Raw genomic sequence first — 17,659 nt, 5'->3', positions numbered from 1 at the left:
ACATAAAAATTAGAGGAATAACCAAGAAATTGAAACCTGCCAAACAGGTTGAAACAAAACTGTTTTATTGTAGCTGTATTGATAACCCATGCTAAGAAATCTTTGCCAATAAAATCTTCAAAATGAATGGTTATGGGTTAACCGAGTCATCAAAATCATAGGTTGCCATATGATGACATGAGTAACTTGGTAATTATACAACTCATTTCACTTTGTGATTATGTTTGCAGAATTAGAAGCAACGTTGCTGAATAGCCTGACATAAAGACAATGATCGTTGAGATTTTTTTCAAAAGCTATTTTTAGAATAAATACAAACTAGACTTTATTAAATTATTGTAGCACATCTACAAATTATGAAGTTGCATATCCTTTGGAAGTAGCTTTTTAGTCCACTTAGATCAATTTTGCAGATTGTAATTTTATTGATTTTTCATAAGATGAAACAGAGCACACCAAAGCACCATCAATAAAGATAATTTGATCTATGATCTACATCTTGGACCGTATTGATAGGATACATCTTTTTATGTGATTAATTAAATGTTTAATTGTTTAGATTTTTTAAACAGTTACAGAATTACAACAGACCCCATCTCAAACTGGTCATATTTATACCAAATACAGGGTATTCTTCAAACCTGGTTTATTGTCAACTAATTAGTAGCCTTAGTGATGGTTATATGAAATAATGAAAGAAAATGTCTAGAGAAGAGTGCAAGCAGCTGACTCTGGGACAGGTAGTCAGCAGCACCTTGAGGAGAGTGCAAGTGGAGGACCCTGGGATAGAATGGGACAGTCAACAGTACCTAGAGAAGTGCACAAGGAGGACATTTCGCCAGTCAGACAGCAGCACCTGGAAAAGAGTACAGAAGAGGACACTTCGCCAGGTAGTCACCAGCACCTAGAGGAGAATGCAAGCGGAGGACCTAAGGACAGGTAGTCAGCAGCATCTAGAGGAGAGTACAGAAGGAGGATACTGAGCCGGGCAGTCGGGACCTAACATCGCAAGAGCAACATACGTCCATTGATTGGTGAGAAACTACTGCAAAAGAGGGTCATTGAATAGCTGAGAACTAGAAAGACAATTATTTTTAAAAGAAGGGACTACTTATATTTAAGTAAGGAATACAAGCAAGGGGGAGAAATAATGTTAAGTTGAGGGCAGGTAAAATAAAGTTGCATAATTAAATCAGAGGAAAATAAAGAATAAAGTTAACGTGTGGGAAGTAAATTGAAGCTCTGGCAGGACATGTGAAATATGTGTGAAATTGGGGATGCTCCTGGTATCCTCAACAACAACATGTGCAGAAAGTATCACCAACTGCAGAACGTTGAGCTCCAGATTTCCAAGCTCGGGCGGTGACTGGAGTCACTGTGGTGCATCTACGCGGCTGAGAGCTACATGGATAGCATTATCAGACAGGTGGTCACACCACAGCTTAGCAGCCTGGAGGCAGAAACAGAATGGGTGACTGACAGGCAGTGCAAGAAAACTAGACCATGCTGTAGAGCAGGGCTGGGCAAAGAGCAAGAGAGCAATAGTAATAGGGAACTTACTAGTTAGAGGCACAGACAGGTGTTTGAGATTCCAGATGGTGTGTTGCCTCCCTGGTACCAGAGTCAAGGACATTTCTGAGTGGTTGCCAGACATTCTTAAGGGGGAGAGTGAGCAGTCAGAGGTCATTGTACATATTTGTACCAATGACATAGGTAGCAAAAGGGATGAGGGCTTGAAGTGTGAATATAGACAATTAGAACATAAGAACATAAGAAATAGGAGCAGGAGTAGGCCATCTAGCCCCTTGAGCCTGCCCCGCCATTCAATAAGATCATGGCTGATCTGTCGCTGCTCAGTTCCACTTTCCCACCCTCTCCCCATAACCCTTAATCCCCTCGCTTATCAAAAACCCATCAACCTGCGTCTTAAAAATATTTAGCGAGGTAGCCTCCACCACCTCAACGGGCAGAGAATTCCAGAGATTCACCACCCTTTGAGTGAAGAAGTTCCTCCTCAACTCCGTTCTAAACCGCCCCCCTTTTATCTTGAGGCTGTGCCCCCTAGTCCTACTGTCTTTTTTGAGCGGGAAGAGTCTTTCCACCTCTACCCTATCCATCCCATTCATCATCTTATACGTCTCAATGAGATCTCCCCTCATTCTTCTATACTCTAACGAGTACAAGCCCAGTTTATTCAGCCTCTCCTCATAGCTCAACCCCCTCAACTCCGGTATCAGCCTAGTAAACCTCCTCTGCACTCCCTCCAAGGCCAAAATATCTTTGCGCAGGTGCGGCGCCCAAAACTGCACACAGTACTCCAGCTGTGGCCTCACCAATGCCCTATACAGCTGCAGCAAGACCTCCCTACTTTTATATTCAATCCCCCTCGCTATGAAGGCCAGCATCCCATTCGCCTTCCTGACCACCTGCTGCACCTGCAAGCTGGGTTTTTGCGACTCATGCACAAGGACCCCGAGGTCCCTCTGCACCGTCGCCTGCTGCAGTTTTTCACCCCGTAAGTAATAGTCCTTCCTACCATTCTTCCTACCAAAGTGGACCACCTCACACTTGCCAACATTAAATTCCATTTGCCATTTCCTGGCCCATTCGCCCAGCCTATCTAGATCCTTCTGCAGACTCTCCACACCCTCCGCACAATTTGCCGTTCCCCCAATCTTGGTGTCATCAGCAAATTTCGACACCCTACACTCGGTTCCCTCCTCCAGATCATCTATATAAATGGTAAAAAGCTGAGGCCCCAGCACCGACCCCTGGGGCACTCCACTAGTCACCATCCGCCAATCCGAATAGCACCCGTTGACCCCCACTCTCTGCCTCCTATTTGACAACCAATCCTCTATCCACGCTAACACCCTACCCCCAACTCCATGTCCCTCGACCTTCTGCAATAACCTCTTGTGAGGTACTTTGTCAAACGCCTTCTGAAAATCTAGAAAGACCACATCCACCGGCTCTCCTCTATCCACCGCCCTAGACACATCCTCATAGAACTCCAGTAAATTTGTCAGACACGACTTCCCTTTAACGAAACCGTGCTGTGTCTGCTCTATCAAGCAATTCCCTTCAAGATGCCTCGCAATTTCCTCCTTAATGACAGATTCTAACATTTTACCTACCACCGACGTTAAACTAACCGGCCTATAATTCCCCGCCTTTTGCCTGGCACCCTTCTTAAACAACGGCGTAACATTAGCCGTTTTCCAATCATCCGGCACTTCCCCGGAATCCAGCGACGTCTGGAAAATAACCACCAACGCATTCACTATCACCTCCGCCATTTCTTTCAGAACCCTCGGATGCATTCCATCCGGTCCTGGGGACTTGTCCACAATCAGCCCCTCCAGTCTGTCGAGCACCGCCTCTCTAGTAACAGTAATGTCATTAAGACCCTCCAGTCCTACCACCTTTCCATCGCTAACACCCGGCAAATTATTCACGTCCTCCTCCGTGAAGACAGAAACAAAAAAGTTATTCAATACCTTAGCCATATCCTCATCACCTACCACTAGGTCCCCTTTCTCATCCTCTAAAGGACCAACATTCACCCTAGCCAGCCTCTTCCTTTTGATATATTTATAAAAACTCTTGCTATCCTTTTTTACATTAAGTGCTAGCCCAGCTTCATAGTTTCTCCTACCCTTCTTTATCAACTTCTTTGTCAATCTTTGTTGACATTTAAACCTCTCCCAATCCTCTTCTCGCCCACTACTCTTAGCTACTCTAAATTCCTCCGCTTTTAATTTAACACTTTCCTTCACCTCCTTCGTTATCCACGGCTTATTACAGTGATTGGGGATAGTGGGGTGAAGGGTACTGACACTGTCCTTTGTCACAATGACAAAGTGCACAGAAGGGTGTGTTGTCTGCCTGGTGCTCGGGTACAGGATGTCGCAGCTAGGCTGCAGAGGAACCTGGAGTGGGAGGGTGTGAATCCGGTCGTTGTGGTACATGTGGGTGCCGGCGACGTAAGCAAAATGCGGACTGAGGATCTGGGGAGGGAGTATGAAAAGCTGGGAATGGAATTAAAAAGTAGAACCGACAAGGTAGTTATCTCTGGGCTACTGCCTGAACCGAGTGCAGACGGGCGTAGGGTTGACAATGATTAAGGAAGTGAATGGGTGGCTCAGGGATTGGTGTGGGAGGAATGGGTTTGAATTTATGGGGCATTGGCACCAGTATTGGGGTAGGTGGGACCTGTTCGGGCGGGATGGGGTTGGTCTGAACCGTGCTGGGACCAGAGTGCTGGCGAATCGAGTAAAGAGGACTGTAGACAGGGCTTTTAACTAATTAGGGGGGGGGAGGGTGCGAGGGTAGGTGATGTTACGAGGTCTAAAGTCAAGGAGAGGGTACAGGTAAGGGAAGAGGCCGAGGATGTCCCAATAATAGAGGGAGTAGGGGGCGTGAGTATGGTTGGTGGCGTTACGGCACATAGGGTCCATGTGAAGGCTGGGATGAAAGCGCTTTATCTGAATGCACGAAGCATTCGGAATAAAGTGGATGAGTTGGTGGCGCAGATCGACACAAATGGATACGATCTGGTGGCCATTACAGAGACGTGGCTGCGGGGTGACAGGGACTGGGAGCTGAATGTACAGGGCTATCAAGTGTTTAGGAAGGATAGGCAGGAGGGAAAGGGGGGGGGGGGGTGGGGGGCGTAGCTCTGCTGATTAAGGATAGCATCATGGTGGTAGCAAGGGATGATATTGGAGCCAAGGAGCAGAGGGTGGAATCGTTGTGGGTGGAGATTAGGAACAGCAAAGGGAGGAAGACGCTGGTGGGTGTCGTCTATAGGCCCCTGAATAATGATCTGGAGGTGGGGCGGGCTGTTAACGCGCAAATAAGTGCGGCGTGCAGGAATGGGACGGCCGTAGTTATGGGGGATTTCAATCTGCATATTGATTGGTCGACTCATGTTGGATGCGGGGGGCTCGAGGAAGAGTTCTTGGAATGCTGCCGGGATAGTTTCCTCAAACAGTGTGTGTTGGAGCCGACGAGGGAGCGAGCTATCTTGGATCTGGTGCTATGTAATGAGGCGGGTAGAATTAGGGACCTTGCGGTGAAGGATCCTCTTGGGGAGAGTGATCATTGTATGGTGGAGTTTATGGTGCAGATGGAGGAGGAGAAAGTGGGTTCCCGGACACGCGTCCTCTGTTTGAATAGAGGGGAGTACGGTAGGATGAGAGAAGAATTGGCGAATGTGGACTGGGGGAGCGCGTTGGAGGGAGGGTCTGTTGAGGAGCAGTGGAGGATCTTTAAGGAGATCTTTCTTGGTGCTCAGCGGAAATTTATTCCGATGGTCAAAAAGGATAGTAGGAAGAGAGGTAATAAGGCAGAAGGTTAAAGTGCAGGACCTCGAAGGTAGTGATTTCTGGACTACTGCTGGTGCCACGTGCTAGTGAGAATAGGAATAGGAAGATTAGGCAGCTGAATGTGTGGCTGGAGAGTTGGTGCAGGGGACAAGGATTTAGATTTGTGAATCATTGGGATCTCTTTTGGGGCAGGGATGACTTGTTGAAGAGAAACAGGTTACACTTGAATTGCAGGGTGACTAATATCCTGGTGGGGAGATTTGCTAGAGCACTCGGGAGGGTTTAAATTAGTTTGGCAGGTGGGTGGGACCCAAAGCAGTAGGGAGACAGAAGAGAAGGTTGACGACAGCATTGAAGTTAAAAAGAGCACATTAAATAGTAAAGGCAGTGTCAGTAATCCTAGTACTAGACAGATCAGGCAAAAGCAGGGCAGAGAGCAAGGGAAGTCCAGATTGAACTGCATTTATTTCAATGAAAGAGTCCTGACATGCAAGGCAGATGAACTCAAGGGCATGGAAAGGTACATAGGACTGGGATATTATAGTTATTACTGAAACATGGCTAAGGGAAGGACATGACTGACAGCTCAATGTTCCAGGCTGCAGATGCTATAGGAAAGAGAGAACAGGGGGTAAGAGAGATGGGGGAGTGGTGTTTTTAATGAGGGAGAACATCATAACAGTACTGAGAGAGGATATTTCTAATGGGTTGCCCACTGAGTCTATATGGGTAGAACAGAGAAATAAGAAGGGGAAGATTACTTTGATAGGATTATACTATACGCCCCCAAATAGTCAGCAGGAAATTGAGGAGCAAATATGTAAGGAGATTCCAGATAGCTCCAAGAAAAATAGGGTGATAATAGTAGGGGACTTCAAATTTCCCAACATTGACTGGGACAGCTATAGTATTAGAGGTTTGGACGGAGAAAAATCTGTTGAGTGTATCCAGGAGGAATTTCTCATTCAGTATGTGGATGGCCCAACTAGAGAGGGGGCAAAACTTGACCTTTTCTTAGGAATAAGGAAGAGCAGGCGACAGAAATATTAGAGAGGGATCACTTTGGGACCAGTAACCATATTACATTAGTTTTAAGATATTCTCCATAGCTATCTCCATAGCTGATAGGTCAGGCTCAAAAGTTAAAATTCTGAATTGGGGCAAGGCCAATTTTGATGGTGTTGAACAGGAACTTTCAAAAGGTGACTGGGGGAGTCTGTTGGCAGGCAGAAGGATATGTGGTAAGTGGGAGGCTTTCAAAAGTGTGTTAACCAGGGTTCAGGGTAAGCATATTCCTTTTAGAGTGAAGGGCAAGGCTGGTAGAAGTAGGGAACCCTGGGATGACTCGGGATATTCAGGCCCTGGTCAAGAAGGAAAAGGAGGCATTTGACATGCATAGGCAGCTGGGATCAAGTGGATCCCTTGAAGAATACGAAGGGTATAGGAATAGAGTTAAGAGAGAAATCAGGAGGGCAAAAAGGGGACACAAAATTCCTTTGGCAGATAAGGCAAAGGAGAATCTAAAGGGCTTCTACAAATACATAAAGAGCAAAGGAGTAACTAGGGAAAGAGTAGGGCCTCTTAAGGATCAACAAGGTCATCTATGTGCGGATCCACAAGAGACTAAATTAATATTTCTTATTGGCATTTACTGTTGAGAAAGGCATGGATGTTAGGGAACTTGGGGAAATAAATAGTGATATTTTGAGAAGTATACATATTACAGAGAAGGAGCTGCTGGAAATTTTAAAGACATCAAGTTAGATAAATCCCCAGGATCAGATGAAGTGTATCCCAGGATGTTGTGGGAGGCTAGCAAGGAAATTGCAGGTCCCCTACCAGAGATATTTGAATCATCAACAGTCATAGGTGAGGTGCCCGAAAATTGGTAGGTGGCAAATATTGTGCTTTTGTTTAAGAAGGGCTGCAGGGAAAAGCCTAGAAACTACAGGCCAGTAAGCCTAATATCTGTGGTGGGTAAGTTGTTTAGAAGGCGTTCTGAGAGACAGGATCTACAGGCATTTAGAGAGGCAAAAACTGATTAGGGACAGTCAGCACGATTTTGTGAGTGGAAAATCATGTCTCATGAATTTGATTGAGTTTTTTGAAAGGGTAACCAAGAAGGTAGATAAAAAGAGTGCAATCGATGTTGTCCACATGGACTTTAGCAAGACCTTTGACAAGGTTTGATCTTTGACTTGCATGGTAGATTGTTGCATAAAGTTAAATCTCATTGGATGCAGGGTGAGGTAACCATTGGATACAAAATTGGCTTGATGACAGAAGATTGAGGATTGTTTTTCAAACTGGAGGCCTGTGACCAACAGGGTGCCTCAGGTATCAGTGTTGGATCCATTGTTACTTGTCATTTATATTAATGATTTTGATGAGAATTTAGTTGGTGTGGTTAGTAAGTTTGCAGATGACACTAAGACTGGTGGCATAATGGACATAATGAAAAATAACAAAGCAGTAGAGTCATCAAAGCAGACAGCACAGAAAAAGGCCCTTTGGCCCACTGAATTTATGATGTGGGATTACTATCAAATAAACTGGCTGGACATAAACCTGGTGTTGTCAGACTTCTTATCATCGAGTTTATGCCAGTCCATAAGACCACCTAAGATACCAGTGAAAATGTGGAGCTGTGAAGGTGAATATGGGGTCCAGGTCCTGAACAAGCTACTCAAACTGCTATGATAAAAAAGCAAATCCAAGGGTGCAGAGGCAAAGCATTTTGGTACCAATATTCAAAGGAAAGGGAGACACTTAAAATTGCAAAACCTGCCAAGGAATTAAATGCCTATTATATACCTTCAACATATAGGAGAAAGTCCTGGACCAGAGACAGAGAAAAATAGCAGAAATCATAAAAGTCAATTTGGATTCAAGCCCAGAAGGAGCACCACTGATGCCATTTTATTTTGAGAGAAGTGATAGAGAAGTATCAGGAAGCTCAACGCAACAAGTGGAATGTTTTCTGACTGGGTGCCTTGTGCAGAGACACTGGGGGATGATGTCTGGAGTTGTACTAGAACGTGTGAAATCACCAAGAAGTACATACAACTATTACAGGACATGTACAAGGCATGTCAGCCTAGAGTAAGAAGCAGTGTGGGCTAAGTGAAAATTTCAAAGCTGAAGCTGTATTATAGAGATCGGTATTGAGACCATTTTACTTCCTGACTGGCAGGATGAGCAAGCAAAACCAGAAATGCCACTATCAACGATGTTTGAGGCACGATGGCACAGTGGTTAGCACTGCTGCCTCAGCACCAGGTACCTGGGTTCAATTCCGGCCTTGGGTCACTGTCTGTGTGGAATTTGCACATTCTCCCTGTGTCTGTGTGGGTTTCCTTGGGTGCTCCGGTTTCCTCCCACAGTCTAAAGATGTGCAGGTTAGGTTGATTGGCCATGCAAAATTGCCCCATAGTGTGTCAGGGGAACTAGTAGGGTAAATACATTGGTTAACTTGAGTGGGGTTGTCATTGTAGATCTGATAGGTCAAATGGCCTCCTTTTGCACTATAGGGATTCTATGATAGTAACATGACCAAGTCTCTAGAGAAAAGCAGCAGAAGACAGCAGCATGAAGATCGGTGGACCGAAAGCCCAATACATGGACTATCAGTTTGAGACTCAGGAAGAGTGAAGGTGTAAAAATTACGGCCATAATCTTACCACCATTCATGCATCCAGGATTTTTCCATCCTGTCATAATGAACAGAGATTTGGATGGCCGCCTAAGTCTCTGACTTCACTGCAGTAGGAGCTGGGTCGAGAGTTTCAAGTTTTTAGGTGTCCAGATCAGCAACAACCTGTCCTGGTTCCCCCCAACCCCATGCCCACACTATAGTTAGGAAAGCCCTCCAACGCCACTACTTTCTCAGAAGACTGAGGAAATTTGACATGTCAGCTACAACTCTCACCAACCTTTACAGATGCACCATAGAAAGCATGCTTTCTGGTTGTATCACAGCTTGGTATGGTTCCTGCTCTGCCCAAGACCACAAGAAACTACAAAAGGTCGTGAATGTAGCCCAAACCACCATGCAAACCAGCCTCCCAGAGCACCACTGGTTACTAATGAGATGTGGATGCTAAGATAGATGTGTGGAGTAATGACAAAGGATAAAATCAGGAACCAGCATATCAGGGGTTACTGCATATTGTTGAAGCATTGAAGAAAGTAACCTGGAAGAGACTGAAATGGTATACTGTTGCAAAGAGAAAGAGGAAACATAGTTAAGCGAGTGATGGAGATGGGACAGCCAGAAAAGAGAAATAGGGCAAGACCATATTGAAAGTGGTGAGCAGCTTAAATACATTAGCATTGGAAGAGAAATGGATGACTGAAAGGAGGAGATGGAGAAGGATGATAATCAGCATTGCGGCGATCCCAAGTACAATGGAAGAAGCCAAAAGGAGAAGATTGTAGTCATGCATTAACAAGATATTAACATTTCATTCGTGTTTTTGCAAATAATTTGGTAATACAAAGAAACTGGCAAACATGGTTTTCTGCAAAATGCAAATTTTTGAGAATTCTTCCATGCTGACATATAAAACAATTTCTACAAATGCCCCTTAAAATCAATCAAGTGATCTCTGAGAACACAGTATGAAAGATGTGATGTTCATGAAAAATAACAGCCAAAAATTGAAGATATTATAAAGTAATTTAAGGGGCATAATCAGATTTATTCATCTTTTAAAAATATATATTTTTATATGGCTGCAGTAGCAAAATCAGCATTGATTGTGTGACAATATAATAATGCATTCTGCTGCAATGTGATATGGAAATTATTTTTAGTTTAGCACAGTGTAAAATTGCTTTATGCAACACCATCTCAGTTTAAAAAAAGCAAGCTTTACATCATAACAAACCATTCATCATCAAACCGAAACAAATCCTGCATATACCATGTAAATGTGCCATTCCGCTGCACAGCTGTCTTTTTTAACATCAATCTGATCTACAGCTTAGCTTCTATTCTTCTCAAAAGGTATTTCCTGCTTTTTTAAAATTATTTACAAAACAGAGGAAAATAAGAACAAAAAAAAGCTTACGTACTCTCTTCCATAGTACTTTGGCCTATTTTCAACCTGCAAAACAAAGAAAATTGTTACCAACATGTGTATTAGTCCTCGGAGAGAAATTCATCTAAAAGATAAATAAGGAAAGTATCCAACATACTACTACAGTGGTCGTATTAGCATATGTGTTGCTAAATTGGAATTTCAAATTATGAGGATTCTGATGTTCTCACAATGTTACATGTTATGTTTACAACAAACAACCTCAAAAATAAAACACATCTTGTAACAGCATAACAAGTGGCAGTTGCAACTTTCAAAATACTTGTTTTAATTAATATTAAGGAAGCTGCCCTGTTGTATGTATTTATTTCTGAGAAGATATTGCATATTATATACCTCAAGCAGAAGTCAAGCGCTAGAAAAATGCTGGGACCCACAATTTATTTTCAGACTAACTTTAACACTGATGATGGGTCATTCTGACCTGAAACGTTGACTCTATTCTCTCTCTACAGATGCTATCAGACCTGCTGAGATTTTCCAGCATTTTCTGTTTTTGTAAATTTAAAGCTGCACTGGAATTATACTCTGTCTTGGAGTCAAATTTGTAGCGTAATATGGTGAATTTTACATCTTTTTGATTTGATTTATTATTATCACATATTAGCATACAGTGAAAAGTATTGTTTCCTTCACATTGTATAGACAAAACATTCTGTACATAGAGAAGGAGAGAGTCAGTATGTAGTGTTACAGTCATAGCCCTGCAAGAGAAAGTGACCTAGGCCATAACCTCTGATTTATTTCTTTAAGCTTTCTTCCATTAAGATATCCTTTAAAGCGTATCCCTATGACTAACCTTTTTAGTTACCTGGCCAATGTCACCTCCTTTGACTGGGCATCGATTTTTGTTTAGTTGTGGCCCTTGTGACAGTTTAGGAAATTAAAGGCACTACATAAATGCATGATATTGTTTGTGCAAAGCACTTTGGAGTTACATAACAAGATGACATTTCTATGAAATGGCTCTGTGTTGAAAATGTTTTACCAAATTAGTTAGTGCGCATTCACCTCAAACATCACTCACAGAATTATGAATTTTGTTACGAACTGCACTTTTCCAATAGCTGAACTCTGTAAATTAGAAATAATTGGCATTTATAGAGCACTCTAATTTATTTTCCAGGATGTCCCGAGCATCAGAGATAAATCATTCTAAGTGTTCTGTGTGTAAATGCATACAATTCGTACACAGATAAACCTCACAAACAGCAGGTCAAATCCTTAACAAGTCAGTCTCTGAATTTGTTGAAAGAGGTGGGAAGCTGAGAAAAAGGAGCAAACATATAAGAAGAAATAAAAATGGCAAATGGATTGCAATCTGTACCTAGAGATGTCACATACTCTCCACTTGCCTGGATGAATGCAGCTCCAATACTCAAGAAGTTTGGCACCATCCAGGGCAAAACAGCCCACTTGACTGACTCGCCATCCACCACCTTAAACATGCACTCGCTCCATCACTAATGCACAGTGGTAGCAGTGTGTACCATCCATAAGATGCACTGCAATAACTCACCAAAGCTCCTTTGATAGCACCTTCCAGACCTCTGACCTCTACCACTTAGAAGGACAAGGGCAGCAAATGCACTTGAATTTTCCCCTCCAAGCCACTCACCATCCTAACTTAGAAATATATTGCTGTTCCTTGACTGCTGCTCAGTCAAATCTGGAACACTCTAACAGCAATGTGGATGTACCTAAACCACATGGAATGTTGTGGTTCAAGAAGACAGCTCACCACCAGCTGCTCAAGAGCAAATATGGAATGGCAATGAATGTTGGCCTAGCCAGTGACACCCACATCCCGTGAAAAAGATTCAGAAGAGAAAGGAGCATTATCATTTTATTGGAAAGAAGATTCAAATGTGTCAGAACATATTAGTGTGGTTTGACAGTTGGTATTACTAAATAACTTCACAACGGTGGGTGAAAAAATTTTTACGTTCAAGGTTATTCAAAATTCAATAAATAAAAGGTTATCCGGTGGTTTAATGGATTTCAATACTGTAGGGTTATTGGAGGCCAATTTCTCCTACAGAAATAAAAAAGTCAGCATACATTTCCCTTTGAGCTACCAAATTTCATTGATAAATATTGAAACTGAAATGTAATTATATGTTAAAACAACAATTCTAAAGTGTTCTCTGGACTTACTGCATTAGAAAGTCCAAGTGTAATGTTATGGAAAACCCACCAGATGGCAACTGCCACAGAAATTTTCATCAAAAGGTTTCAGATTATTAGTGGTAGAGTAGATGACTACAGTTTATAACAACAAAAACGGGATATCAAGATGATTATATTTCACATGATTTGAATAACAGCCCTGAAGGATGTGTTTCTAATCTGATACATGAACTAACATATAAATATGTTTGTTAAATGCAGAAATTTGTAATTGTATGGCAGCTTTAATGTAGAAAATATCCCAAAAAACTTTACAGTGGGAACTGGAGGAAGGGAGAGAGAACAAGAACAAAAATTTTGATAAAAAGAATACAAGTCAAATAACTGTTTAAGAGTTAGGATAGGTGACTGAAAGCTTGGTTAATTCAGGCTTTTAAAAGAGGTGAAACAATCAATGGGATGGCAGGGCTGTGGGAGAGCAAGGTGGGGTGGGGCGGGGTGGGGGGTGGTTAAATGGAGAATTTCAAAAAGTAATAATGCCACTGGTGACTGAAGGCTCTTCCATTAATGATGAGATGAAGGGGAAATGTTTGAGTTGTGCACCAAAGACATTGAAGTTAAAATAAGAGAATGCAGAGATAAGACATCTTGAGACTGTGGGGGGATTTATAAACAAGGAGGAGGATATGATGGGCAAATAGGGCAAAAGTGGAGGCCACAAAATTCTGAACATGCTGGATTTTCCACTGGAATTGCCAAAATGTATTTCCAACCTCAGCATTTCTCTGCAAGCAAATGAGCTTTTGGCAAACTATTGGCAGGGTAAAGTCAATTCTATACAAAACAATGCATTTAGCAAAATCCAGCAAAAATGCTCATACAAGAAAATCTGACTCTTAGAACATTTTTTTCCAAAAGGAAAGTTATTCTTTGAAAGCAACAACTCATTTTCATAGAATATTTATTTTAAAATGCCATAACCATAAATTAATTTTGTAGAGTATGAATCAAAGGGCAGGGCCAGTGAGAAAAACCAGAAGTGGGGTCAATTTGTAAAATTTCAGTGGTTCTCAGAACATTTGGAAAAAATACCAGTATGCTGCATAAACCTAGAAGTGGGGTCAATTTATAAAATTTCAGTGGTTCTCAGAACATTTGGAAAAAAATACCAGTATGCTGCATAAACCTAGAGATCTTAAGTTCTCAATCTCTGCCACCGCCAGCCTTGTAATTTTGAAACTGCAGTCAAACTTCATTAAACTGAATGTCTTGATGTCAAAGCTATGCTTATGAACAGGACCCTGTTAAAAATCATAAAGCAGAAGAGGATTCTATATGAAAATCTTTTAATATTTTAATCTGCCCTTTTGCAATTTTGCACAATTTATATTAAGCCATTCAAAATGTTAATGACACACTCCTGCACATAGCAGCAACATAATCATACTACTGAAGGGAAGCTGATGCAAATCAGTACAATTATCACAGCATTAGAACTGGTGAATAGATAATAAAGCAATAGCCTAAAGAATAGAAAATATAAAAGTGATTTAAATTATTAGCAAAGCATTGAGTCTACAAATATTTAATGAAATGCTGACTCATTTCATTTAGGATGAAAATTATGCCAAAAAAGCAAATGTTACATTACAAGTATCTGTCTTTACCAACATCAAACTAACCGCATGACATTCAGGCTAATGAGTGTAGAATTGCTCTTGGGGAAATTAATTATGAAAATCTTTCACATTATTATATACCTCATGGATGAACAGCAAAACGCTTAAATCACTGACACTTATTGGTTTATAATACCGAATTCACTGCGGCATTGATCCTGATGATTCCTATGGGTGGGAACTTGGCAATTTGACAAAATAACTTTCCATTTCAACATGCTGGTGGTCACACAATATGCAGGGACTTTCTTCTCCATTAATTGTAATAATCAAAACATTCTGCGCTAAACAAAGGTCAAAAATGTGCTGTCACTTTACTGCAGTCTAATTTCCAACTGACCTCTCGAGGGCAAATAATTCTCTTCGGACGTGGGGCTTCCTGCTGTAACTGATACACTGTCCAAAAACAGAATAAAATAATGTTAGCACATTAAATATACCAACACATCACTGGAGTTAAATACCTGAATCCCACACTGCTGATCTATGTGTTTTAATTCTGCAATTAAGAGGTATTGTGTAAAATATTAATTCTGAACCATACTTGACTATAAATCACCTAATGAGATATTAGATCAGAACACCAAAAGCTTGGTCAGTAAGGTCGGTTTTGAGGGTTATCTTAATGGAGGAAAGTGAGGTAGAGAGATGGAATGTGTAGGGAAGGAGTTTCAGAGCTTGGAGCCTAGGCAACTGAGGGCATGGACATCAATGGTGGAACATTTATAATTGGGAATGCATAAGGGGCCAGAATTAGACAAAAACACCAGATAATTGAGGATTGTGGAGTAAGAGATTACGAAGATAGGGAATTTTTAAAAAAAACATTGTCATGACAATGAGGAAAAAGGCAGGAGAATATTCATGAGAAAAATATCAGCCATGATTGAATGGTGGAGCAGACACAATGGGCCGAGTGGCCTAATTCTGTTCCTATGTCTTATGGTCTTATGCAATAGGTATGCATCACTGAGCTAGTGCTACGGAGTGAAAACTTTTTTGTTACTTCAGGTTTTTTTGTTTGAGTACATAGCAAGAACATTTATATATCAATATCCAACAGTCCTTTCATCCAACAAATAGTAATGCCTGCAAGCTTTATTTAAGTTCAAGCTGAAGAGGCAAAAAAATGACATTTGTGTATGAAAAGACTGGAATCTTCAAAATTTAAAAGAAATAGTGAAAACGTTAAAAATGCACAACAGGCCAATAGCATCTGAAAGAAAAAGCTAGATTAGTGCTTTCAGCTTGATGATCAAAATAATCATCAAGAAAGCATATTAATATGGAAATATTTTCAGATAATCTAGTAGCACACTGTTAACTTATGGCAAAATGAATTCCTGTAATTAACTAATCACACGATCCACAACCACTAGTAACATATATGCTAAGCAAAGCCTGGCTATTTTTCACAAACAGTTGGAGGAAGCAAACATATACCTAAATGAATAAAAATGGATAGACAAGTCATCTTCCATACAGTCAAGTAGCTGGTTTCAATTGCAGCATTCTTTGCCACACAATAGGAATACAAGAGGGTAATAGAGATTTAAAAACAAACAACAGTGTGGGAAGATTTTTCTTGCTCCCAATAGCAGTGAAATTGTATACAAATATATATAAAGAATAATTTAATTAAGATAATGAAGATAAAATCAGCTAAACTTGGCAAATGTATCATATTTTAACTGGGAGATATTTTAAAATAAATGAAAGTGGGAATAAGTAAAATAAATACAAAGTGAGAAAAGAGATAACACTGTGCACCATTCAGGTTCTATTATTGTTTCTGTTTATTTTCATGGAGTGAACAGTGGTTTTGTCAACTACAAAGGCCTATCAAGCTCCAGTCAGATCTTATCATTAAATAGAGATAGGTAGACAGTGAAGGCAGCCATAAAAACACTTTTTTCATTGAGTAGATGACCCCATACGGAATCACAACTAAAAAAAATTAGAATTAGTTAACTGGTTTTCTTTGATATTTGGTTACTTTGACTGAAGCTGTTCACAAGTCACTAAAATGAGATGAAAAAAAAAAGAGATAAAATATTTCCAATTTTGTTATCTCTTTGATGCCTGCCAATCCTACTCTGTTCAACAATAAATTGTATAACCCATTGATTCTCCTGTTCCAACATCAGGGAAATATTTTACATTAGCTTAAAACTCCAGTTCAGATTAGGATCTCAGTGATGTATACGTCTCAACATAGGTATGATGCAGCTTGTCAAACAACACGCAGTGTAAGACAACATGCAGTTACAGGAAGCATTTTGTATCTGATTTAGTGAGCAATTGCAGGGTTGTTTGGTAGCATCTGGTAAACCCGGAAGTAAATTCAGAGCATTTGTCAGTGGCTTTCAAACACAGCCATTGCATTTGCACTAGACGTCCAGATTTCCCAGTCAATTAGGTGTAAAAATGATCCTCATGAGAGGATTTCAACTCTGATATTTAAGGGGGGGGGGGGGGGGGGGGGCTGCTGCAAAGATGACCACTGATGGATTCAGGAAGCAGTGGAACGAAATAAGCATTTGTTAGAACCAAATCCCAATGTTCGAGGTCCGCGCCTCACTTTACTGATGCTGTGGGCTACATTGGTCCACAGGGAGATACTGTTCCCTATTGACAGGAGGAAGAAGCCTGTCAGTGAAAACAAAACTGTGTGGCTCGAGATTGTTTGGGAAATGAGCAGCAGGAATGAAGTGCTGTACTCTTGAATTTAATGCTGGTAGTGGTTTACTAACCTAAGCTTGGCAGAAAAGGGGAGTACAGTGGCACATTCAACTACCTCCTGACAGTTGCATCACAACAACCAGTTCATTCTGCTTTCTCAAGCCTACTCCAGTACATAACAATGGTATTACTGTTAAACTGATGAGTTTCTGTTTGATATTTTAGCCACATAAAAATTATTCGTTCATACTTCCATTTCCCTTTTGCCCATTCTTGGTTGCCTGTCCACTGTCCTTCCTACTTGTGATGAAATCTAAGACAAGATTTAATGCCAAACCATGCAGGTCTTTGAAAGGAATGCATTGCTGTTGCAAGGCCGTATTGTTTTCTGTGAAGAGTGGGTTGAGGGGGGTGGCGGAATGGATGTCACATGATGCACTCATCGAATCTTACCAAGCAATAAGGAGAGCACCCATGCAGCAATTGCTGCTGCACAGGTTGCATCCCATTCCTCCTCTCAAATGATTCAGTGCTCTATACCTTATTCTTTCTGAATATCCAAATTTTGCTGATGCACAATGTTGTGAAGAATGCACAACACCATGACCATTTAGGAGACCTTAGCTGCTAGGTGCTGAAGGGCCCTGCAGATCCTTTGAAGCACCTGGTTTAGTGACACATTTGGTTATTGTATGGCTTTAAATGTATTGCTCCTGGGCATCACTGACTGGATTCT

At 41.2% G+C, this 17,659-nt stretch overlaps 1 protein-coding gene across 5 annotated transcripts in view; it reads right to left on the bottom strand.

The window, feature by feature from the left end:
• The window catches only part of chn2 (chimerin 2), a 504,281-nt gene that overhangs the window by 137,315 nt on the left and 349,307 nt on the right, over positions 1-17,659 (bottom strand). For all 5 annotated transcript variants that reach the window (XM_080206032.1, XM_080206021.1, XM_080206002.1 and 2 more), the window contains exons 3-4: positions 14,582-14,637; positions 10,407-10,438 (exon numbers count right to left, since the gene is read on the bottom strand). Coding sequence is in view for 4 of the 5 variants with exons in the window: in XM_080206021.1 (XP_080062147.1) it covers positions 10,407-10,438; positions 14,582-14,637 (88 nt within the window). In the remaining variant the exon portion in view is untranslated. The remainder of the gene's footprint in view (positions 1-10,406; positions 10,439-14,581; positions 14,638-17,659) is intronic.

The sequence above is a fragment of the Carcharhinus amblyrhynchos genome, chromosome 2, assembly GCF_965287045.1.
Source record: "Carcharhinus amblyrhynchos chromosome 2, sCarAmb.v2.hapA, whole genome shotgun sequence".
NCBI lineage: Eukaryota > Metazoa > Chordata > Chondrichthyes > Carcharhiniformes > Carcharhinidae > Carcharhinus > Carcharhinus amblyrhynchos.
Note: the sequence above shows the minus strand (reverse complement) of the source record. Positions and strands in the feature narration are given on the sequence as shown.